General features: G+C 39.6%; 1 protein-coding gene across 1 annotated transcript in view; it reads right to left on the bottom strand.

Annotated features, from left to right (window-relative positions):
* MMP20 (matrix metallopeptidase 20) overlaps positions 1 to 24,908 on the bottom strand; it is a gene marked incomplete at both ends in the record, with an annotated part of 43,929 nt that overhangs the window by 4,717 nt on the left and 14,304 nt on the right. The window contains 4 exons of the mRNA XM_080930051.1: positions 11,084 to 11,240; positions 12,085 to 12,221; positions 23,087 to 23,228; positions 24,391 to 24,552. Coding sequence (XP_080786177.1) covers positions 11,084 to 11,240; positions 12,085 to 12,221; positions 23,087 to 23,228; positions 24,391 to 24,552 — 598 coding nt within the window. The remainder of the gene's footprint in view (positions 1 to 11,083; positions 11,241 to 12,084; positions 12,222 to 23,086; positions 23,229 to 24,390; positions 24,553 to 24,908) is intronic.

Here is a 24,908-nt window from a genome sequence, read left to right as displayed (position 1 = left end):
AGCTTTTTGATTAGAGTTTCTAATATGTACAAAATTACATTGTGTGGTTTGGTTCACCTTCAGCTAGTGACACTGATGCCAACCATCTGCCCAGGTGTCACTTAGACATCTGCACATATGTTTTGAGAAATGTTTACTTAGGTCCAACCATCATTTTTTAACTGGATTGTTTGCGTTTCTAGTAATTGAACTATAAATAACAGCGCATTTGTCAGGTGTATAACTTGCCTTTTCTACTCTATATGCTTTCTCATACTTTCTTGCTACTGATCTTTCAAGCAGAAAAATTTTAATTTAATGAAGTCAAGTTTGTCTCATTTCCCATTTTTGAGTCCCCCCTTGCTCCTCTCTCTCTCTCTCTCTCTCTCTCTCTCTCTCTCTCTCTCTCTCTCTGTGTGTGTGCGTGTGTGTGCAGTTGTATCTAAGAACCCAGTGTCAAATCCAAAGTAACTGGACTTATATTTTTCTCTAAAAGTTTTTCTCATTTTAGCATTTGTACATGAGGTATTTAACCATTTCTGGTTTAGTTTTATCTGTGTTGTGAATAGCCCGGACCTACGCTTTGATGTGTAACTCTTCACTTGCACCAACAAAATTTACTGAGAAGAATATTGCCACCCCATGGAATGTCCTCTGCAGCTTATAAGCCAGCTTACCACAGCCATGTGGGTTAAATTTTGGAGTCCACACTTCATTCCATTGATGTGCCTGTTTGCCCTTATGATGCTCACACTTTTTTGGTTGCTGTTCCATTGTGAATTTGAAATCAGGAAGAAAGGACTGTGTCTATAAATCTTCTCATTCCTTCTTCATTCCCTGATGACTTAGCTATTTGAAGGCCTTGGCCTTTCCACATGAAGCTGCATTCAACCTTCACTTTCTACAAAGCAGCATGTGGCACTTTGATAGTGTGCTCAAGCTGCGGATCAATTTGGGAAGCACTAATGTCTTCAAGCTATGGGAACTTGCAGCCCACAGACAGGCAGCATCTTCTCATTCGAGCTTGCATGTAATTATTTCATTGATAGTTCAATTTTTAGATAGTATGTTTTCCAATTTCTTTTTAGTTTATTTTTTAAACATCTAAAGTTTCTTTGATGCTATATTATGTAGTTTACTTGTTGAATAGATTTGTTAGTTTTCATAGTTTATTTTGACTCTTAATTACGTTTTTCTTTTAAGAGATTATATCACATGCAGAGAGAGAAATAGTTTGACTTTCTCCTCTGGATGACTTTCATTTTATTTGTTCTTGCTTAATTGCCACGCTTGGCACCTCCTGTAGACTTAACAGAAATGGGAAGACTGGAGTTCTCTGTTTTGTTCTCAACTTTAGTGCGAATAGCTATCAGTCATCCATTGCTCAGTCTGATGTGATCTGTGGGCTTTGTACAGATTCTTCTTCTCTAATTCAGGAAGCTGCTCTCTATTTTATTCTATTTCTATTACTGTCATTTAAAAAATTATCAAATGATACTAGGTTTCACCAAACACTTTCTGCATGAGGAAGACAATCCTAGGGTTTTTCCTACTTAGCATAAAACATGACACTATTTGATTTCTGGATATTAACAAAATCTTACATTTTCATTAAAATTTTTCCTTCATCTTTGTATATAGTTATTTTTAAATAATTCCTGATTTTCTAGACAGTATTTTTGGAGAACTTTTGGATTAGTATTTACAAATAAATTTTGATCTGAAGATTTATTTTCTTATAACACCTTTGCCCAATCTTGGTGTCAAGGATGTGCTAGCTCATACAGTGAGCTAGGTGGTACTTTCTTCTATGGTTTTGGAAAGTTTATGAAAATTTGGTATTAATTCTTCTTTAAATGTTTTTGGTAGAAATCACTGGTGAATCAATCCTTCCATAGAAATTCTAATATGAAATTATTTTTTCAGTATTATTTCAATTCGAAATACCTAGGGTAAATTTTATTTCATAAAAATGTATAAAGTTCTTCTTTTTAAAGATTTATTTTAGTTAAGCATAAGCATGAGCATGTGTGTGTATGCATGTGTGTGTGCATGTGTGTGTGCATGTGTGTGTATGTATGTGTCTGAGGTTCTGAGGCTTATTTTCTTACCATCATGGCGAGCAGCATAGTAATGTCCAGGCAGTCATGGTCCTGGAGGAGCTGAAAGGTCTACATCTTATTCTGGAGGCAGACAGGAGAATAGTGGCTTCCAGGCAGCTAGGGTGAGGGTCTTAAAGCCCACTGCAACAAGGCAACACCTCTCAACAGTGTCACTCTGGGTCAGGCATATTCAAGCCACCACATTCTACTTTCTGGCCCCCATAGGTTCAAAGAGTTTATGGGGGCCATATCTAGCCATAGAATAATGCAAAATACATTTAATCCTATTTCAAAAGTCCCCAGAGTCTAAAGCAGTGTCAGCAATGTTAAAAGTCCAAAGTTAAAAGTTTCTTCTGAAGATTCACCCAGTCTCTTAATTGTAATCCCTGAATCAAGACAGGAAACCATCTGTGTAAACTCCAACCTGTACATCTCCATGCCTATTGTCAAAGCATTCTTCAGATCTCCAATGCCTTTCATCTTCATTGACTGCTGTTGGCAGATCTGATATTCATCAGCAACAAATTTCATTCTCTTGGGCTGTTTCCACTTCCTGTTAGCAACTTTCTTTGTCAGCTTTTTCTCATGGCTCTGACATCTCTAACATCTTGGGGGTGTCAAAGGCGACTTCAACTTTCAGCTTCATATTCCAATGTCTGGAATCCACACATAATCTTCTGGGCTCCTCCGAAGGGCTTGGGCCCTTTTTCCAGCTCTGCACTCTGTAGCACTCTAGGCTCTGGTTGACTCCACTTTACTGCTGCTGCCGTTATTGGTTATCATCCTGCAGTACTAGCATTTCTAATTCACTGTAACTAGGCTTCACTAGTACCCTCTCATAGGCTCCCTTCATGGTGCCAAGCCTTAGCTTCTTTGCATGACCTCTTCCATTCTGGAATGTCAACTGCAACTGAGGCTGCACCTTCACCAATGGCCTTCTTTGGCCTCCCATAGTGCCAAGCCTCAGCTGCTCTCCATGACCCCTTCATGCCTTCAAAACCAGCACCACTTGGGTGAGTTTTACACATTACCAAGTCCAGCTGCAACATGAGGAACAACCTTGGCGGTCTCTGGAACACAATGTATTTATGCTCTCAGAAAACACTTCTTAGAAAATTTTATCTCAGTGATGCTGGTCTCTTTTTAATCATTACTAATTTCTTAGCTTCAGCTAGGGAGCATCAATTGGTCCAGTAGTCCCTTCTATTCTTGACTCTAAAACCAGAGCCACATGGCTGAAGAAGTTTGACTGCTTGCTGGAAATGGAACATGGTCCTGCCTTGTTCTCTTACATTATCACTAGCTTTCTGTTTTTTATCTACTGCATTGCCTAAAATTTGCTGTCCTGAAACTTGCTCTTCAGATTGACTTTGAACTCAGAGATCTGCTTGTCTCTGTCTCCTGAGATTAAAAGTGTGTACCACCATGCCTCGGCTGAAATTTTTCATGGCTACGATGCCTCAGGATCTGGATTAAAGATCCATGTATTCTAGCCTCAAAATCTAGATCAAAGATGTATCCTCCATTTCTGTATTATAGTTCACGTCCAGATTAAAAGTTGAAATGAAAACAATAGCTAAGAAATAATAATGTCCAGATATAATTATCCCCTGTTCAACTGCAAAAGCATTAAGCAGTTAGTTCAGCTGGGTGGGATCTTGCCCTGAGGTCACCACTCCCTTAATTCTACTTAATACCTTTGAACCCAGGATTTAGCTTCTTCCATTTTCTGGTGCCTCTTTACTCTTTGAGCCTTATATATTTTTCTTTTTTTTAAAGCTTGCTATGCTTAATCAGAAAGTTCTTCAATGAGAGTAAAGCAGAGGAAGATGTCTATACTAGACTTTTCTGAGACTTCGTTTGTCAGTGCAATTAATCTGATTCTCTTCACCTTAGACTTAGCCTCAGGCAGACTCTTCAGACCAAGGCAAAAAGAAGCTACATTCTTCAGAAAAATACCACAAAAAACATATTAACATTCTTCTCCTCTGAAACTTCTTGAACTGGCCCCCACAGTTCAAATCACCCTCAGCACTAATGTCTTCCATATTCCTACTAGGAAGAACTATTAAGCCACACTTAAAGCACCCCACTGCTTCCCAAATCCAAAATCCCCAAATTCATATTCCTCCAAACAAAAACATGGTCAGGCTTATCACAGCAATACCCTGGTCTGGTACCAATTTCTGTCTTAGAGTTTCATTGCTGTGAAGAGACATCATGATGAAGGTAACTCTTATAAACATTTAACTGGGGCTGCTTTACAGGTTCTGAGGATCGGTCCTTTATCATCATGGCAGGAAGCACGGCAGCATCCAGGCAGGCATGGTGCTAGAGGAGCTGAAGGCAAACAGGAGAAATCTGGCTTCTAGGCAGCTAGGACCTGGGTCTTAAAGCCCACGCTACAGTGACACACTTCCTCTAACAAGGCCACACCTCCTATTTACTATTAAGTGCTGCTCCATGGACCATCACAGAGTGCATGTGTACCTGTGGAATTTAGAATTGTGTGTCAGACCTGAAGCTTAAGTTACAGGAGGTGGTAGCTACTCAGTGTGAATTTCAAGTGCTGAGATTATAGGAGCCAAGGGATATTATTAAGAAATAGCTGGTCACCACAAAAACTGTCAATTATTTTTATATGGCTAAAGGACTGACAGTACCTTCAAATGTACATAATATACTCAGATCTCTGTGACAACAACTGCCAATCAGGACAGCAGAGATAAAATTATCAACAATTTGAAAAACATGGATAGATTTTGCTATAGCTGCTTTCAATTAAATACTTTTTTACTTAGTTAAAATACTTGCTGGGCATGGTGGCACATACTTGTAGTCCCAGTCCTCAGGAGCCTGACTGAGGATTACTGAGTGTTTGAGGCAAATGTGACCACATAGAAAGGCAGTGTGTAAGAAAGCCCCACTTCCTATAAGCAAAACAACAAAAAGAAAAACATTAAGCAAAATGCTGTGTTTATCAGCTGCTTGTCAGAAAATACAGCAACAAAAAGGCATGCTGTATGGTCACAGAGGAAAATTTCAGAGGACAATGTGAGGATGGAGCAACAAACTATTTACTCCCAAATAGGACAAATCACGATGCTTTTACGATTCATACCATCAGCTCAATGGATTGTGTGTGCACTCATATTCATATGTAATCACAACATGACCTCCATAAAAAAACCAAAACAAACAAACAAACAAACAAACAAAAAACCAAAAAAACAAAGGCGGATAGAACTACAGCAAGAAAAGAGAGCATAGAATTTCACATCTCTACCAAGAAGGGAGAGAGAAAACCCTAGGACAGAACATCCAAATGAGGACTGTTCAGATGCCTCATCCTCCATTACGAAATGTCCCCTGTGATGTTTCATTTGAGGTGTTGAGGGTTGAAGCCCAGGCAAGTGTTCTCCCACTGAGATACACCCTAGCTCAAAATGACTGTCCTTTTTCATAAGGCATTTTTTGCTATACTTGTTGCCCAGTGACTGAAAATGACACAAAATACTCTCTGTATTTGGAAATATGTATGAATAACTTCTGAATAACCATCATAATGAAATTTTCTTAACAAATGAAGCACATTTCCTTTTGGCAGTCTGTGGAGCATAGTAGTAGTTCTGACTGGAACCACTTTCCACTACATTGAACCCCATAGAAGCCAGCTGTCCAAAGGTTAAATGATACCTTAGAAGTCAAAATTAAAAATGAAGTTAAAATTTATTTAATTTTTAAATTAGACTAACAGTTGACAGATAGTGTGGCAATCTTTAGCTATTACAAAGAAACTACTGGCTGGAGAGAGGTGGCTCAGTGGGTAAGAGCTCTTGCTTCCTATCTAGAGGACCTGGGTTCCATTCCCAGCACCCACATATCTCACAACCACATGCAACTCCAGTTCCAGGTGATCCACAGGCCTTCACAGGCATTGCATTCGTGTGGTACACAGACATAAAAGCAGGAAAAACAACCAAACACATAAACTAAAACTAAATAAACCTTTAAAAGAGAAAAAGAAGGAAGTGGTGGGTCTATCACATTGGCTCAGGCGGTGAAAGCACAGTCTGCAATCCTGACAGCCCAAGTTCCATCTCCAGGACCCACATGTTAGCTGGAGAGATCTGACTCCTGCAAGGTGTCCTCTGATCTCAAGAAGCACACCATGCATTTCACCTTCCCCTCCAACAATTCAGTAGATGCAAAATAAAAATAAGCAAATAAATATGTTCCTGGTAGACATTATTTAATTGGAACTTCTTTGAAATCCAATCTGATGATCTTGCTGTACTTGAATTTAATATAATCAATGAGCTAGCTGTATGCTTGCTGTTTTATCTGCTTTTTATGTCTTATATTTTTCTTCCTTTATCTCTCCTTCTTATTTTGTTTGTACTAGTGAAAACGATCTAAAGAGCATTTTAATTTTTAAGTATTTTCTTAGGTTATTTCATTAGTGGTTATTCATAAGTTTACCATGTATGTCTTTTTTGTTGTTGAGATTTTTTTTCTTTCTTTAATTCATTATGCAGCTGCAGGAAGCCTTAAACTCTGGTCCTCTTACCTCTGCATCTCAAGTGCTAGGACCACAGGCAGCCTCATTCCACACATGTCTTCACTTCAGAAACTCAGCTTTCAGGCTGAGGAGATGGATTACTTGGTAAAATGCTTGCCTTTCATTTCTGAACGTCTAAGTTTCACTCCACAGCATTCATACAAAAAGCTGGGCTTGGTGGTACATGTGTCACCCAGAGCTAGGAAGTTGAAGACAAACGGGTTCCTGGATTCATTTGCTTGCAAACCTAGCCTACTTAGCAAGCCCCAGGCAGGTAAGACTTAAGAAAAGGAAAAGATAGATAGCAGGTGAACAACAATACCTAAGACTATCTGTCCTTTGGCCTCCACATGCCTAGACCTGTGGACCTCTATGCACATAAACAAACACACATACCCATATGCACAACCACTCAAATATCAAAGCAAAATCTCAAACTGGGCTTCAGATATACAGTATCGTAATTCAAGTGAAATAGATACCCTGAGCAGCTCTAGTTTATGCCCATTCTTTTGGGGATTTTGTAACATATTTATGAAATAGTTTTTATAATTATAATTTTATATAGTTGCATGTTTTGTAATGGTGCTTAGAGACAAAAACAGGTATTGACATTTTTTTTTTTTTTTTTTTTGGTTACATCAGTCTTTTTGGTTAACATTGTCTGTGAACAAGTGTGATCATTTGGTATCACTTCCACACTCAAAGCCATTTTCTTCCACCCAGCTGTGGTAAATGTATGTGTGTTTATATTATAGTCCACAGTATGAGTATATGCATGTACATACGTTAAGAGAAGACAGAAGAAGAAGCACATCTATACCATTCTGCTCTCTGCCATGTGAATTTGTGTATGTGTGAGTGAATGTGTGTGTATTATACAGGATCACTTGCCTTCAGCCTTACATAACTTTATTATGTAAGTCAGTGAGCCAGAAATTCTCACAGATTTTGTTTATTTGAGAATATTCTGTTTTTAATCTATGTATTTCCTGCCTCACATCTCTTTTAAACTACTGATCACTGTGCATTTTTGGCTGGTCTGGCACCTGCTATGTATACCAGGCTGACCTCAAACTCAGGACATTCTTTTGCCTATTCTTAAAGCGGGAAATAAAGGGGTGCACCACCATGCTCAGACTCTCTTTCTGATTAAACAATAGCTTGGCTACATGTAGCATTTTGGTTGGGAATTATTTTTCTGAACATGTTGAATAGGCTTTCTGTGGTTTTGTGGCCTCTCTCCTCTTATTTCAAGTCATATCACATAACATACTGAGTTAATCTTTTGTTTAAGATATTTAGTAATTCCCCTTTTCCAGAGTTGACATGGATTTCTGTAGAGGTCTGTCTGTTCTACTCTGCTTGTGTTGGACGCTTCCCTGCTGGGGCGGATGAGAACATCATGCTGAATGAGTCACCTGCGGTTTCCCCAGAATAACTGTCCATTCTTATCCTGGTGTTTCCTCATCAATTGCTCTGTCTGCCTGGAAGCCACCTGCCCCCACCCACTCCTCCAGCCCTGACACACTCCTGACCCCACGGAAATCTACTCCCACCCACTCATGCCTGGGAAACTCCTACACAACTCTGGAAATGGGTGCAGCCCTCACTTCCCCTGGGCACTCTTTTTGACATTTAACTAGATGGGCAGCTGGCCTGTTTCCTCTTTGATCTGGCTCCCTGAAAGCCAAGCCGTTTTTGACAGCCATGTTCTTGCATTTGAACTTCTGTTAATAATTTATCTATAGATCTACTAGGGCTATAGGATGGTTTCTGGGTACATATCAGGTGACAGGCATTACATATTCTTTTTTTTCCCTTTCTTTTTCAGTTCAGTAACTCTGTGAAGTACAGTCTCAGCCTCCATTTTGTAAGTAAAGGAAAGGCAGGTTAGCCTGCTCATTGCTGGTCAACCTGCTGTGAACTCTATGGCTCCCTTACTCCTGCTCAAATTTCTCATTTGTCTTGTGCTTGCTATACTGGGAATTGAGCCCAACCCCCATCCTTGCTGCAAGAACACTGAAGATTGAACACAGGGGTTCAGACTTGATAGCTATGTCCTCAGTCCTGCTGCACCCACTCTTCACTGGAAACTGTGGCTTCTTTTGAGAATCAGGCTTCCAGTAGAGAGGCTGGGATATACTCATACTTAATAGCTAGGTTTCATGAAGTGATTTGACAATAAGTTTTGTTTTCTTTTAAGACATTAACAAGTAACATTAATTTTACTTTACTATTCTTACTTTTGCTGCTTATTATTTTTCTCTATCATAACTAATCACAAAGATCATTAAATGAAATGTCTTCCAGTAGTACAGGAATCCAGAAAGGAGAATGTAGAAGATGTGTCCTTTCTAGTAGCGATGCTTCATTCTACATTTAGAGAGCCTGTATTCTTATTGCCAGTGTGAGGGAAAGGGGGAGAGACCTGTGGATATGCAAATCACTCCACATACATTCAGAAACCATCGATCATAATGAAGGGTGATAGAGTCCACGGCACTCCCACCGCACGGAAACTCCTTATCTCTGTTGCCATTGGTAGATGAACAAGAGCATTCAACGGGAGAAATTAGCTACCAATAAAAGAAATGAAAGAAAAGAAATAAAGAAATGTTATATGGAACTCTCTGCATCTAGATCACTAAAGGCTTTTCCCTGGTCTCGTGGGATGGCTCAGCAGATAAGAGAACCTGCAGTGAGCCCTGGCAACTGAAGTTTAACCCCAAGACTTCCATGGTGGAAGAAGAGAAGCAAGTCTGGCAAGTGTCCTTTGACCTCCATATGGCGCCATGGTATGTGTGCCCTCCCAATAATACAAATTTAAAAAAATCAATAAGCAAAATATCAATAAAGAAACAACATATAAGGAAAGACACTCCTTAATAGACAATCACAGATTCAGCTTGAAAAAGATTGTTAAATCTGAGAGGCTTGTACTCCCTAACTACCAATGCAGAGAAAATATGTATGGGACCTCTGCTGTCACCAGACCTCCACTCGGCCATACATTCCCAAGCATTGCAGTGGGTGATAGATGGAAAGGAAGAGAGACTGTGGGACTGCTGGCAAGCCCTCGGAAGAGATCACTGAACAACCCTCAGGTGTCTTCCTCACCCAGGCCCCATACTCATACAGATGTCTGTCCATCTGAGTCACTCACTGAAAATCTACCAGGAAGGTCAGGTTACTCATCTATCAGGGCTCTCCATGGCTAAGAAGAGTCAGAAGAGTCAACATTCATTTGGATTTTTATATACTACTACTACTATTAATAATGATGAGATGTTATATATTATATATAACATACATATTATATATTCATGAAATATATAAGCTTCAAATGAGTTACTTTCTTTTGCCCAGACTGAGAATGAAAATATCAGTCAGGTAAGAAAGATATGAAAGTTTTTTATGTCAAAATTTTTTTGCAAATGATTATTTAAGAGAGATAACATAAAATGATGCCAGGTGTAGAGGCACACAGCCTTAATCCAAGCACTTGGGAGGCAAAGGCAGATGGATCTCAGACTTGGAGATCAGCCTGGTCTACAAAGCCTGTTCTAGGACAGCCAGGGCTACTCAGAGAAACCCTGTCTTGAAAAGCCAAAATCGGGGTGGGGGAGAGAGGACAGAGAGGGAGGAGAGAGAAGTTGAAAGCGATAGAGATCAGGAACTAAGCTGAAGTGAAAGCTTTCCCAGCTTAGCTGGTGCTCTTGATTGTCTGATTTCCAGGAGCACACCATGGACACAAGGTATTGTTATAGCCACTGGCTTAGAACCTGCTTTTCCTCTTGTTTGACATTAGTGAAAATGAGGTATAGCAAGGAAAGAATGGAAGTGAGGGTGCAGAGGCCAAGGTGGTCTTTAAGGGACTCAGCAGAGAGCTCTAGTCAGTTCTTAGTAACAGTCAAAAGACAGAATCTTAGCCGGTAGCTCCGGTGTGGCCCTGTGTGCAGTGACTGGAGGCTGGGTCAGACCTTATGCTGATCTGTTCATTTTAGACTCCTGAAGGACACACGTGGGGTTTGTCTAATTAAGGTCCAAAGACTTCTCTGTAAGGATTTTCCTTTAAGCATAACTCTCTTCCAAAGAGGGTTGCATTTGTGACCACCTCTATATTTACCCCAAATCACAAAGATCTCTAAGGTCTATTTTATGTAATGGTGTAGTCTGTTCCCACTCGGGTATTTCTATAAGGTAGCCCTGAGATACCATCTCCCCTCCTTCAGGCCACTGGGGTCAAGTCAATGAATTAACTGAAATCTTAGGAAGTTGGTTCTAAAGACAATCAGCTGATTGACTGTATAGTTCTGTATCTTAAGGATTGCCCTATGGCCAAGAAACCAGTAGGCTTATTGTTAAGTTGCCTGTTTTTGCAAAAGGATTCTTCCTTCCCATCAAATACAGGCAGAGCACAAAAGGGTGAAGGCCACACCTGTAGTATTCCTCTCCCACAAAGAAAAGGGTCTTCTGAGGCTCCTTGAGGTAGACAGCCGCATCTATTCGCTGCACATGCCTTGGGAACCCGAAGTCATAGATTGTCCGAGGAGGACCTTGCATCTGGAATCCTCGAGTGACCCAGTAGTGAGGACCTGGAAACAAAGGTCAGAGGCTACAATGATTCTGTAATACTCACTAAACACATTCCACTCACGAAGATCTCTATTCTGCATGTAAATGGGACTAGTTCCCGTGATTCGAATAGTAATAGACTTCAAACTTCCCCAAGGCAAGCCTACAATTATACTTTGGGAAAGCAGTAATATTGATACAATTGTGTCTTCTTACTCTTAATGACTTTATTTTTTCAACACATCTTTTGTTTATCATCACCTCCTCTCACTTCATATATGCATGAGGAAGAGGGGACAAAGTGACAGCTAATGATGATGCTTTTTCCTTAAGTTGACCCAGGAAAATGTATTAGCAAAACCTAACAGCTGTGTTTTCTGGGTCACTTTTGTGGCTATCTATTGTTGAGACGTATGTTAAAGAGTGGTGCCATTCCAGTCACTTTGCAGATGAGCAATGGAGTCATGGTAGTGTCTCATAGTCAGTCACAGTGAAGGGCTGAAGGCAGACACTGCATCCCTGAAGGGCTGACTTTGGAAATCACAGGAGATTATGCCCCACCTGCTGGTCTAACTCTGTAGCAGGATATCAGTGAACAGTAAAGGATCTCACTGGAGTGTACCATGCTGTTCTAAAGGAGAGGCTAGGGACTGGTTTTAAACTCCCTAGCCCCAGTCATATAGCATGGTGCTCGCTAAACCCAAAAGCTGGTGGACAGGTGATACAAACCATCATTTCTTTCATGGCTACAACAGTGCTGAGTAATATTCAGTGTCCAACTGAACCCAACCCCAGGATCATCAGAACGACACAGGTATGGTACTGAGGCCCTGACATTTTTTTTCTCGAGGGATCAGTAGGTACCTTTGAAGAAGAAAGCAATGCCTCGTTCAGCCACTTCATAAGCTGCATCCACATTGGACATGAGTTGGGGGAAGGAGCTGGTGATCGTGCTGGGCCGAATCCCAGCTGGCAAGTGCACATGCCTTCTCCAAAAAATCCTATTGGGTGGGCCAAAAGAAGTCATCAACAAGGATTGGTTGAGACCTTAGATTGCAGAGATTAAAATACTATAAGCCATATGGCAGAAAATATCATGAAATCCCCAATGGTGTTTGCCATGTTTTAGAGAGTAACACATTATTATTATTATTATTATTATTATTATTATTATTATTATTATTATTATTATTATTATTATTATTAAGACAGCATCTCATTAATCTCAGGTTTTCCTCAAACTCATTGAGGATGACTTTAAACTTCTGGTGCTTGCCTTTCCACCTCCTGTGTGCAGGGTTTCAGGGATGAGCTATCATGATGAGCTGGGAAGGGCTCTCAGAATTAGTACTAGCCAACGTACCCAATTTAGCATGGCTTATACTTTGATTTAGCCCTAAGGTGGGAAACATGGTTTTAAACAGTTTGTATATTACACTGTCCATATCCACGGACTGCTATGCTCTATATAGCTCTACCTATTTTTGAAAACTTTTCACAAACTAGTGGGTGAAAGCTTATGTTTGATAGATAATAAAATAATAGAACATAGCTTCAGACACCGGACCGGCGAGAACTGGGTGAGAATGGATTCCAACTAGCCAGGGGGCAGAGAGATCTCAGCAGAGTACGCAGAAAGTGTGCACCTGCCTGGCTTGATCCAGGGACCCAGGAACCCGGTGGCATTGGGTCCTCTGTTCCCAGCCAGTGGCTTCTGGGGTGTACAACAGGCGCTTGGACCATCTGCCACCAGGAACAGCAGAGATCCAGGGACAAAGGCCAGGTACAAGGGAAAGGCGAGAACCAATCACAGACAAGATGGCAAGAGGAAAGTGAAAGAACGTACCCCAGAGAAACCAAGACAACCTAGCAACACCAGAACCCAGCTCTCCCATCACAACAAACAGTGGAATGCTAAACACTCCAAAAAAAGAAGACTCAGACACGAAATCCTACCTAAAGATGATGATAGAAATCCTTAAACAAGAACGGGAGGAAAAGCATAAAAAATTAGAAGCTTTTAAAGAAGAAACAGGAAAAACATTCAAAGAACTAAAAGAACTAGAAGAAAACAGAACCAAAGAGATGAAGAAATGGAAGAAGGAATTTAAAACGGAAACGGACACAATAAAGAAAACACTAAAAGAGACAATCCTAGAGGTAGAAATCCTAAAAAAGAAATCAGGAGTCACAGATGCAAGCATCTCCAACAGACTACAAGAGATGGAAGAGAGAATCTTGGGGGCCGAAGACAACATTGAAAACATAGACAAAACAGTCAGAGAAGATGCAAAAACCAAAAAGCTCCTAAACCAAAATGTCCAGGAGATCCAGGACACAATGAGAAGACCAAACCTAAGGATAATAGGAATAGAAGAGGGCAAAGACTATCAACTAAGAGGTACAGTAAATATCTTCAACAAAATCCTGGAAAAAAACTTCCCTACCCTTAAAAATAAGATGACCACTAGCATAAAAAAAGCCTACAGAATTCCAAATAGGTTGGACCACAGAAGAAATTCCTCCCGACACATAATAGTCAAAACACCAAGTACCCAAAGCAAAGAAAGAATACTAAAATCAGTAAGGGAAAAAGATCATGTAACATATAAAGACAGACCAATCAGAACCACATCTGATTTCTCAGCAGAGACTATAAAAGCTAGAAGAGCCCGGACAGACATACAAACCCTAAGAGAGCACAAGTGCCAGCCCAAGCTGCTATACCCAGAAAAACTATCAATCACCATAGATGGCGAGATGAAGATATTCCAAGACAAAACTAAATTCACACAATATATGACCACAAACCCAGCACTACAACAAATTATAGGTGGAAAACAGAATACAATGAGGGGAACCACCTCATAGTAAAAACAAGAAAACTTCTAAGCAAGAAAACCAAAAGAAGAAAGACACACAGGTACAATTCATCCTACCAAAGCAACAATACCAGGAAACAGCAAACACTATTCTTTGATATCTATTAACATAAATGGACTCAACTCCCCAATAAAAAGATATAGGCTATCAGACTGGATACATAAACAAAACCCAGCATTTTGCTGCATACAGGAAACTCATCTCAGAGACAAAGAAAGACACTATCTCAGAAAAAATGTTGGGAAATAACCTTGGAAGCAAATGGCTCCATGAAGCAAGCTGGAGTGGCCATTCTAACATAGAATAAAGTAGATTTTCAACCAAAAGTTATCAAAAAAGATAAGGAAAGATACTATTTACTCATTACAGGGGAAATCTGTCAGCAGGAACTCTCAATCCTTAACATATATGCTCCAAATACAAAAGCACCCATATTCATAAAAGAAACCCTACTAAAGCTCAAAAAATACATTTCATCCCATACAGTAATCGTGGGAGACTTTAATACCCCACTCTCAACAATGGACAGATCATGGAAACAGAAACTGAATAAGGACACTGTAAAACTAGCAGAGACTATGAACCAACTGGAATTAATAGATATCTACAGAACATACCATCCTAGAGTAAAAGAATACAACTTCTTCTCAGCACCCCATGGCACCTTCTCGAAAATTGACCACATAATTGGACACAGAACGAGCCTCAATCGATATAAGAAGATTGAAATACTCCCATGCATCCTTTTAGACCACCATGGTCTAAGGCTGGTCTTTAATAACAACAAAGACAACAAAAAGCCCATATACACATGGAAACTAGACAATGCTCTATTAAACAATAGCAGGGTCAAAAAAAAAATAAAGAAAGAAATTAAGGATCTTCTAAAATTCAATTAAAATGAAAACACGACATACCCAAACCTATGGGATGCAATGAAAGCAGTACTGAGAGGAAAACTCATAGCTCTGAGTGCTTCCAAAAAGAAACCGAAGAGAGCATACACTAGCAACCTGACAGCACAGTTGAAAGCTCTAGAACAAAAGGAAGCAGATACACCCAAGAGGAGTAGACAGCAAGAAATAATCAAACTTAGGGCAGAAATAGACCAAATAGAAACGAAAAGAACCATTCAAATAATCAACAAAACCAAGAGCTTGTTCTTTGAGAAAATTAACAAGATTGTGAAACCCTTAGACAGACTAACTAGAGGGCAAAGAGAGAATATTTAAATTAACAAAATCAGAAAGGAAAGTGGAGAAATAATGACTGAAACTGAGGAAATTCAAGAAATCATCAGATCCTACTACAAAAGCCTATACTCAAGAAAGCTGGAAAATCTAGAGGAAATGGATGAATTCCTAGACAGATACCAGATACTAAAGTAAAACCAGTACCAGGTAAACCATCTAAACAATCCCATAACACCTAAAGAAATAAAAGCACTCATCCAAAGCCTCCCAACCAAAAAAAGCCCAGGTCCAGATGGGTTCAGTGCAGAGTTTTATCAGACATTTAGTGACGACATAATACCAATTCTCTCCAAAGTATTCCACAAAATAGAATCTGATGAAAAACAACCTAACTCATTTTTTGAGGCTACAACAACTCTCGTTCCTAAACCATGTAAAGTCCCTACAAGGAAAGAGAACTTCAGTCCAATCTCACTTATGAACACTGATTCAAAAATACTCAACAAAATCCTTGCAAACCAAATCCAAGAACACATCAAAACTATCATTCACCATGATCAAGTAGGCTTCATCTCTGGGATGCAGGGATGGTTTAATATAAGGAAATCCATCAATGTAATCCACCACATAAACAAACTCAAAGAAAAAAAAAAAAAAACCCACATGGTTATCTCACTAGATGCTGAGAAAACATTTGACAAAATCCAACACCACTTCATGTTAAAAGTCTTGGAAAGAACAGGAATCCAAGACCCATACCTAAACATAGTAAAAGCAATATACAGCAAACCAACAGCAAACATCAAACTTAACGGTGGGAAACATGAGGCAATCCCACTAAAATCAGGGACTCGACAAGGTTGCCCACTCTCCCCCTACCTATTCAGCATAGTACTGGAAGTCCTGGTCAGAGCAATTAGACAACAAAAGGAAATGAAAAGGATACAAACTGGAAAGGAAGAAGTAAGAACATCACTATTTGCAGATGGCATGATAGTGTACTTAAGCGACCCCACAAATTCCACCAGAGAAATCCTACAGCTGATAAACGGGGTCAGCAAAGTGGCTGGATACAAAATTAACTCAAACAAATCAGTAGCCTTCATATATTAAAAGGACAAACATGTGGAAAAAGAAATTAGGGAAAAGATACCCTTTACAATACTCAAAAAAAATATGAAATAACTTGGTATGACTCTAACTAAGCAAGTGAAGGACCTGCATGACAAGAACTTCAGACCTCTAAAGAAGGAAATCAAGGAAGATCTCAGAAAATGGAAAGATCTCCCATGCTTATGGATTGGAAGAATCAACATTTTAAAAATGGTCATCTTACCAAAAGCAATCTACAGATTCAATGCACTCCCCATCAAAATTCCAACCCAGTTCTTCACTGAGTTGGAAAGAGCAATGTGCAATTTCATCTGGAATAACAAAAGACCTAGAATAGTGAAATCCATCCTCAACAACAAGAAAACATCTACGGGAATCACTATCCCTGACCTCAAGCTATATTACAAGGCAATTGTGCTGAAAACTGCATGGTACTGGTACAGAGATAGGCATGTGAATCAATGGAATAGAATAGAAGATCCAGAAATAAGCCCTCATGTATATGTTCACCTGATTTTTGACAAAGGAGCTGTAAACATTCAATGGAAAAAGGACAGCCTATTCAACAAATGGTGTTTGTCCTATTGGCACTCATTGTGCAAAAGAATGAAAATAGACCTATTCTTATCTCCTTGTACAATGTTCAAGTGTAAGTGAATCAAAGATCTCCACATTAAACCAGGTACACTAAAACTATTAGATGAGAAAGTAGGAAAAACCTTAGGACTCATAGGCACAGGAGATTATTTCCTGAACAGAACCAATGGCTTGAGCTTAAGGTCAAAGATTGACAAATGGGACTTAATGAGATTGCAAAGTTTCTGTAAGGCTAAAGACACTGTCAAGAAAACAAAATGGCAGCCAACAGAATGGGAAAAAATCTTTACCAACCCCACGTCAGATAGAGGCCTAATATCCAAGGTATACAAAGAACTCAAAATGCTAGACATCAGAGAATTAAACAACCATATTAAAAAATGGGGTACAGACTTAAAAAAAAGTTTTCAATCGAGGAATATCGAATGGCTGAGAAACATCTAAGGAAGTGCTTGACATCCTTAGTCATCAGGGAAATGCAAATCAAAACAACCCTGAGATTCCACCTCACACCAGTCAGATTGGCCAAGATCCAAAACTCAGATGACAACAGATGTTGGTGAGGTTGTGGAGAAAGAGGAACACTTCTCCACTTTTGTTGGGGTTGTTAACTGATACAACCACTCTGGAAATCAGTCTGATGGTTCCTCAGAAAAATGGACATAATACTACCTGAAGACACAATTATTCTACTTCTGGGCATTTACCCCAGAGACGCTCCAACATACAACAAAGATACATGCACCACAATGTTCATTGCAGCTCTATTTATAATAGCCAGAAGCTGGAAAGAACCCAGATGTCCTTCAGTAGATGAATGGATACAAAAATTGTGGTACGTTTACCCAATAGAGCACTACTCAGCTATCAGAAACAATGACTTAGCGAAATTCTTAAGAAAATAGATGCATCTAGAGAATATTGTCCTGAGTGAGGTAACCCAGTCACAAAACAGACATAATATGCAGTCACTGATAATGGGATACTTAACCCCAGAAAGCTCTGAAGATTTCAGAAACAACTCACAGACTGTGTGAAGTTCAAAAACAAGAAAAGAATATATTTTAATTAAAATAGAACTGTATCACATCCCCCTTTCCTCCCTACAGCCCCTCCTAGTTTCTCTCCTATCCCCTCAAATTAATAGCCTTTTTTCTATATTATTGTTACATATATACAGATGTGTATGTATATGTACCCACAAATACTCAATTACAACCTTAAAAATGTATTCATATACTTTCATGCAAAAATGCTGAAAATTTGTACATTTATCTTCATTTTTTCAAATAAAAAAAAGAAAGTTTAGTGATGTTAGAAAGTTGTATTAGGTACATAATGGATGCATTCCAAGCATTATACCCTTAAAAAATGAACATAACTTCAGAAGATTTAAGCAAAAGATTAATTAGAATTGAACAAAGAACTCAAAACGCAACATCCCTGAATTGAGGCGTGTTGGCAAAGGACAATCCAGGACAGACAGAAACTATGTAATGAAGCAGATGGATACCAGTGTCTATATCTAATCTCTGATAAGGAAGGAAAACAGCAGAACTTAATAGGACTGACTAGCTGATAAGATATTTATTGCCACTGTTTGTCTTTGTGTGCCTGGTAGCTAACTCTGTGTAGTACATAATCAAGACTCAATAAACATTTGTCAGCTAATGCCAGAGGGTTTAACTGAATATGCTTGATCAATAAATTTTATAGTTTATGAAAATTTCCATTTTCTATTACTAGAATTCTAACTAATTCATTCAAATTGGGACTAAGTTTCTGATAGCCTTCTCTTGACCTTTGGTCCACTTGTCCTGCGACTCTGGGAGCAGGCAGGATCTTTTTATCTTGAGGTTTAACATAGTGCCTGCTACCTCTGATCCATGTTGTATAACTATTCTTTTAATTCTTCTTCTTTCTCCTCCTCCTTTTTTTATTTCTCTTCCCTTTCTTCCTCCTCCTTCTAATCTTCCTTCTTCTCTTTTGGCTGAGAACTGAATTCTGGATTGTGCTAAGTAATAGAGCTACCTCCAGCCTGGATGGGTTTTTCCCATGTATGACCTTTTTAGTTCTGATACAATTTTATAGGCATATAAAATAACAAATAAAACATTTACTGGTGATAAGCTACAAAGAATTTTGTCTGAATTTTAAATTTTTTTGGTAGAGATATAATTTTTGGCCATAGATTAAAACAAATTTGCCCTCTAACGAGCTCCTTGTTTATCTGATATAGACCAGACCAAAGATATACTGATTTAATACTTCCATAGGAAGAACATATTAACAATCTTTGTTTTCAATAAACTGTTATAAAAGTAGAAAGCTCTTCACATATAGTAATAACACAGAAATTCATAACATAAAATAGTCTCAAAAATGTATGGAATATCTGGCAATGTCCATGGGCACTGCATGCTATGATGGCATCCTCAGAAGAAGTTGTGCATGCTGTGTGTTCAGAGGCAAGGCTGTGGTGAAATTACACAGTACAGCATGAGCCTTGATTACATGGGCCGAAGTCTAACTACTAAGCTGGACTCCCAGGCTAGCAGAGAAAAGTGTAACTTCAATTCATTTCAACTAGCCCCTCTTGAACATGGTGAACAGGTCCCCTAAAAGAATAAAGAAGGCAGTGTGATAAAAAAGAAAGTATTTTATAATCTCTCATAGGCACTTGTGGTTATTTGTACTAATTTCAAAAAATACATTGTTACTCTACATGTTTAGTAATTGATGTTCTGTAAAATTTTCTGTAAGAATATTACTCTATAAGGTTGAAATATAAGTGTTTACCAGTACAGGTAAGGTTCCTTCTAAACTTGCTTCTGAAAACTTTGAATTAAATTCCACCACATTGTTGTTCTAGAAGACATTCATTTTGGAGTTCACTAATCAGTTGCATCAGAGGTCAGGAAATCAAGCATGCATTGTCTAGTTCACTGAAGCCAAGAAAGTGGAGCTTATCAAACTCAAACCTGGTTGGTATGAGGAGAGGTGTGGGTTAAAAGTAGTCGAGAATAAACATCACAGCTTTAGGCATTTACACCCATGTGAGGAGCAAGAGGATTCATCTGTATAAGCCACAACCCATGAAGACAAACGAGGGCCCATCCTTACTCAGAACAGAGCACACAGAGACAGAGAGCCAGAGACCTTGGTTTACCATCTGTCACATTTTTAATGCATCAAAACCAGTCTAAGCTAGCACACCGCCACCTGATCTCTTCTAATGTTGAAACCTTCACAGCTTTCGGCTGAGATGGCCCAGTGGTACAGAGTTCTGGCTGCTTTTCTAGAGAATCTGGGTTAAATTCTCAGTACCCACATGAAGCCTCACAGAGGATCTGACCCTCTTCTGGCCATTATAGGTACCAGGCATGCAAGTGATGCACATATATGCATTTAGGCATACACATAAAATAAAATAATCTTAAAATCAAGAAAGAAGAAGAAGAGGGAGCATTCCAGACAGAGTGTACAGGAGAGCAGCTTTCTTCTGGGGTAGGCATGCTTTTGTCCATCCCACAGAATACTGGAAAATGTGATTTCAAATATATGATCTAATGACAGTAGTTCCTGATTTTGTCTCTCCTTCCTATAGCATTTTCCATTTCTTTTTCTCCACTGGCTCCTTGTCCTGTCTTCAAATATCTTTGAAATCAGTAAATAAATGTAAAAAGGACAATGTATGTGTATGCAAAGAGGTCAGCGAGCACCTAGTGAAAGGGTAGCTGCCTGTACAAACCAAGAAAGGAGGCCCCAGAGTCAAAGCTGTCTTGGAGGTTCTGTCTTAGCTTCCAGAACTGTGAGAAACCCTGTTGAGATTTGAACTTTGGCTTTGTATTGTAATGCTAATTACCAGCCCTCAAGTCCTGGTTGTCCCCAAAGACCCAAGTGACTAATGCTGTATGATCTTTCCCCAGCGCCTACTGCTGGGCAGAATCAAGATAGGCAGGGTCTGGAGCTCCCAGGTTTGGCATCTGAGGAGAACCTTGGGGGGGGGGGGGGCTAAGGGGAAGAGAAGGAAGATGCTATGGGTTAGGTAAGTCATTAAAGCAAGGCCAAGAGGCCTGGTCAACTGAAGAGCAGCTCAGGCAGAACATAGCAAATTGTAATTAGGGATTATAAATGAGGAAATAAATTTTAGTAGCTTAGAGTGTGTATATCTGCCCAGCTCTAATGTTGATTAGGGCTTGTTATAATAGTAAAAGTTATGTGTCTCTAATCTGGGAACTGAATAATCAAGGGTGGGGTAGAAGCCCTGGATTGAGATTAAATATTTCTATAACAAAATAGACTCTGCTGTAAGTATCCTAGCCCTTACTGTGTTCTTATGGCAATCAGAGAATCAGAGCACAGTGATAGCTTCTGGGCAGAGGGGTTCTGGGTAATTTTATGATTCCTTCTCCCCCCCTCTTACCAGACCTCAAACTTAAGATCCTTTTGCCCAGCTCCTAAGTGACGAGACTGTAGACACATGCTACCACAGTCCAGCCTCTCTCTTCTAAATTAATGAAAAGTATTCTTACAGTAATAAACATATTTCTCAGAGCTCATCTCTTCAGGAACGCTCTGAGAAACCCAGGGCTCATCCCTGTTTCCTGACACAGCTCTGCCTCTTAGCAGGACTCTCGTCCCTGCACAGCACTTCCTTTTGAACTTCTGTCTTTCAGTGATTAAAAAAAAATGCTTGACAGTTTCTTGTATCCCAGGCTGGCCTCAAATTCACAAGAATGACCTTGAATTTCTAATTCTCCTGACTCTACCTCCCCAGGACTGGGATTACAGATATGTGCTACTATACCCAGTTTACAAGATACTAGGGATTTAAACCAGGGTTTTGTATGTTAAGCAAACACCCTACATAGCTACATCCTTGCCCTCACAATGTTTTTCGAATGTTTTCTTTCAAATGAGCTAAGGCAGAAATGCTTCCATAGTTTTTGACAGTATGGCAGTTCTTGGCACACAATGCAGACTAAATGGACACTTTTCCAATGAAGAAAAAGGTTACACCCATATTCTTGAGGTCTTCTGCCTATCCTGGTATCATTAAATTTCCTCCAGTAAAAGAAAGAATATGGGTGAATGTTACTCTGTTTCTATTTTTCTACTATGAAATTATGGAGGGCTTATGAGGACAACTGTCGGACTCCCTCAGAAGTCAGCATATGGGGCCAGATGATATTTATGATGACAGCTAATAGACACTGAAAAACTTGGAGACCTCCTGAAAAATGAGTTTAGGAAAAGCTTTTCATTAGAATTATCTACCTATGTATGTATTTATTTGATCACTCATCCATTCACCGGTCCACTTACCCAACCCCCAACCAACTATTCATTCATCCATCCATCTATCCTTCCACCTACTCATCCATCCATCCATCCATCCATCCATCCATTCATCCATCCATCCATCCATCCATCCATCCACCTACCCACCCATCCATCCATCCATTCATCCACCCAACCATCCACCCACTCACCCACCCACCTATTCACCTACCTACTCATTTATCCATTCATCCATCTATCCATCCACCTACCCACCACCAATTCACTGACCCATTCACCCCCCATCATCTTTCCACTCATGCATGCGTTCATCCATTCACTCCTCTAACTAGCTAATTGTCATTTGCCAGCTATTGAATGAGCTCTTACTGCACATCTCACTAGTCACATAATAACAAACAGTTGCCTGATAAACTTGGGCTGACAGTCTAAAGAACCCAACTTGTTATTTTTCAGCATATAATAAACAGTTGCTTGATACACTTGGGCTGACAGCCTAAAGAAACCAACTTGTTATTGTTCAGCTACATTCTTCTTTTTTTTTCCTACATGGAGGATTCTAGTCTCTATGCTCAAAGTAGTTCAAATAAACACTACAGCTGTTTGAAAAGCACTCAGAATAGTGCCCAAACCAAACCAGTAGTCCATCCACAGCTACTTGTGCAGTTGTATATCTACTAAGACCCCACTGCTCACCCTATTCCATGATTTTCAGCCACTGAGGCAATGGTGTTGGTTGATCATAGGCTGAGGCCTGAGAGCATCTTTGAACTTACCTATCCTTGAAGAACAGAAGCTCCTTTCCCAACACTGTCACTGCATCAAAGGATGAGCTGGAGTCACAGAGATCAGGGATGGATGGCTTGTGAGGTGGGATATGGGGCATGGTGGGCTTTCCTGGGAATGTTTTTCGGGGTCCTAGGGTTCAAAGTGCAAGATGATAACAGCAACTCAAAGCATGTACACACCTACTTGAGAGACCTGTAGAAGCCCAAACATGTCCCACTGCACATGACAATGTCTTAAGGAGATGGCTAGCCATGGTAGGCAGACCTGGGATTGAGTCTCAGAATCTCTAGTTATTAGTTGTGTGACAGAAGCAAATGATTTACCATCTTAAGGCCTTGGCCACATCGTTTATAAATTGGGAGGGGTCCTGGAATATACTTGTGAATATACTGTGAGACTTAAATAATACCTGAAAAACACTATTAAAACTTGATGACTACTGAAAAGTCAGCTTTGTCTATAGGAGTGGACTTTACTAAGTCAAATATGCTCCAATATGCAGGTAAATGGAAATTGGAATTAGTGGGTTGTAAAAAAATGGCATGGAAACCCGTGTGAATCTGGTAAGAGATAGGGCAAGGAGTGGGAAGTGAATATAATCAAAGTCATTGTATATGTATGTGAAATGTTCAAAAATTAATGAGAGTATTATATAAAATGTAGTTGCTATTTTCTTATTCTACATAATTAATTTGATACTTAAAAATATACTAAGATTTTCTACTGTTTTTAACCTTCAAACTGGAAGTCATGAAATGAGAGCTCATACAGCCTTGCTGTGCATGGGCGACAAGTCTGAGTGTGTATCAATTATGAGCAGCAGATTGTCTGTATAGTTGAATGGTGGGGGTTATTAATATCATGATTACCATTGTTAGGAAGCTCAGACCACCTATCTATAAATGGGTGAGCACATGTGGGTGCTTGTATGTGTGCATGCGTGCATGTGTTCATGCATGCGTGTGTGTGTGTGTGTGTGTGTGTGTGTGTGTGTGCATGTGAACTATAAAATAGAATCACTGCCTTTTATCTTCAAATGATTACATTTTTATTTGATTTGGAAAGTTAAGCAAATGGACCATTTCCTTAGGCTTTTCATGGCCAGAATGCTTTGGAAGGAACATGTAACAGCATCTTAAGAAAGATGCAACATTTTTAACTTGTAGATAAGCTCTTTACAGGCTGACAAAGCTGTGGTGGTAACCCTAGTCATCTTTATTTAAGCACTTTTTCTAACTTGGAGGCTGAATGCCTGTCACTTTCAGGGTTAGAGATGGTGAGGAGATCATACCATATAATGCTTGGATCCCTTTCACATCATCCTTGGGGAGATGAAACCTATAGGGGTTCTGGTACTTATAAGTTGGGTACATCAGCGCTGATGGGTCTGTGGAATGGCCCAGGCCCAGAGCATGGCCAAATTCATGAGCAGCGACGGTGAATAAGTTGAACCCTAAACAATATGAAAGAGAAAGCATCAACACAGGTTTTTGTTTTTGTCCTTTTCCCTTACAGGAGACTTCATGCCTCACCACAGCTGACTCTGCTTCCCATAACAGGTTTCAAAGGTTGGTAGGTTGTTCTAGCACCTGGCTCTCCTGACTTCAGTCTATTTAGTTTCTTCACCCTTTTGGGGTATGGAGGGAGGGGGAGAGGGAAATGTAAGACAAGCCACTTTGTCAGTTAAGTTCAACGGAGGGATAACAAAGGGCTAATAGTGGCAATGAAAGTTATAATAGTGCATCAATTTGGATTCTAAATTCTTGAATCATTTTCTGCTTCTACAGATGACTCCCTTTTTATACTATA

Source organism: Micromys minutus (genome assembly GCF_963924665.1).
Source record: "Micromys minutus genome assembly, chromosome: 16".
In the NCBI taxonomy this organism is placed as follows: domain Eukaryota; kingdom Metazoa; phylum Chordata; class Mammalia; order Rodentia; family Muridae; genus Micromys; species Micromys minutus.
This window is presented reverse-complemented; position numbering and strand designations above follow the sequence as displayed.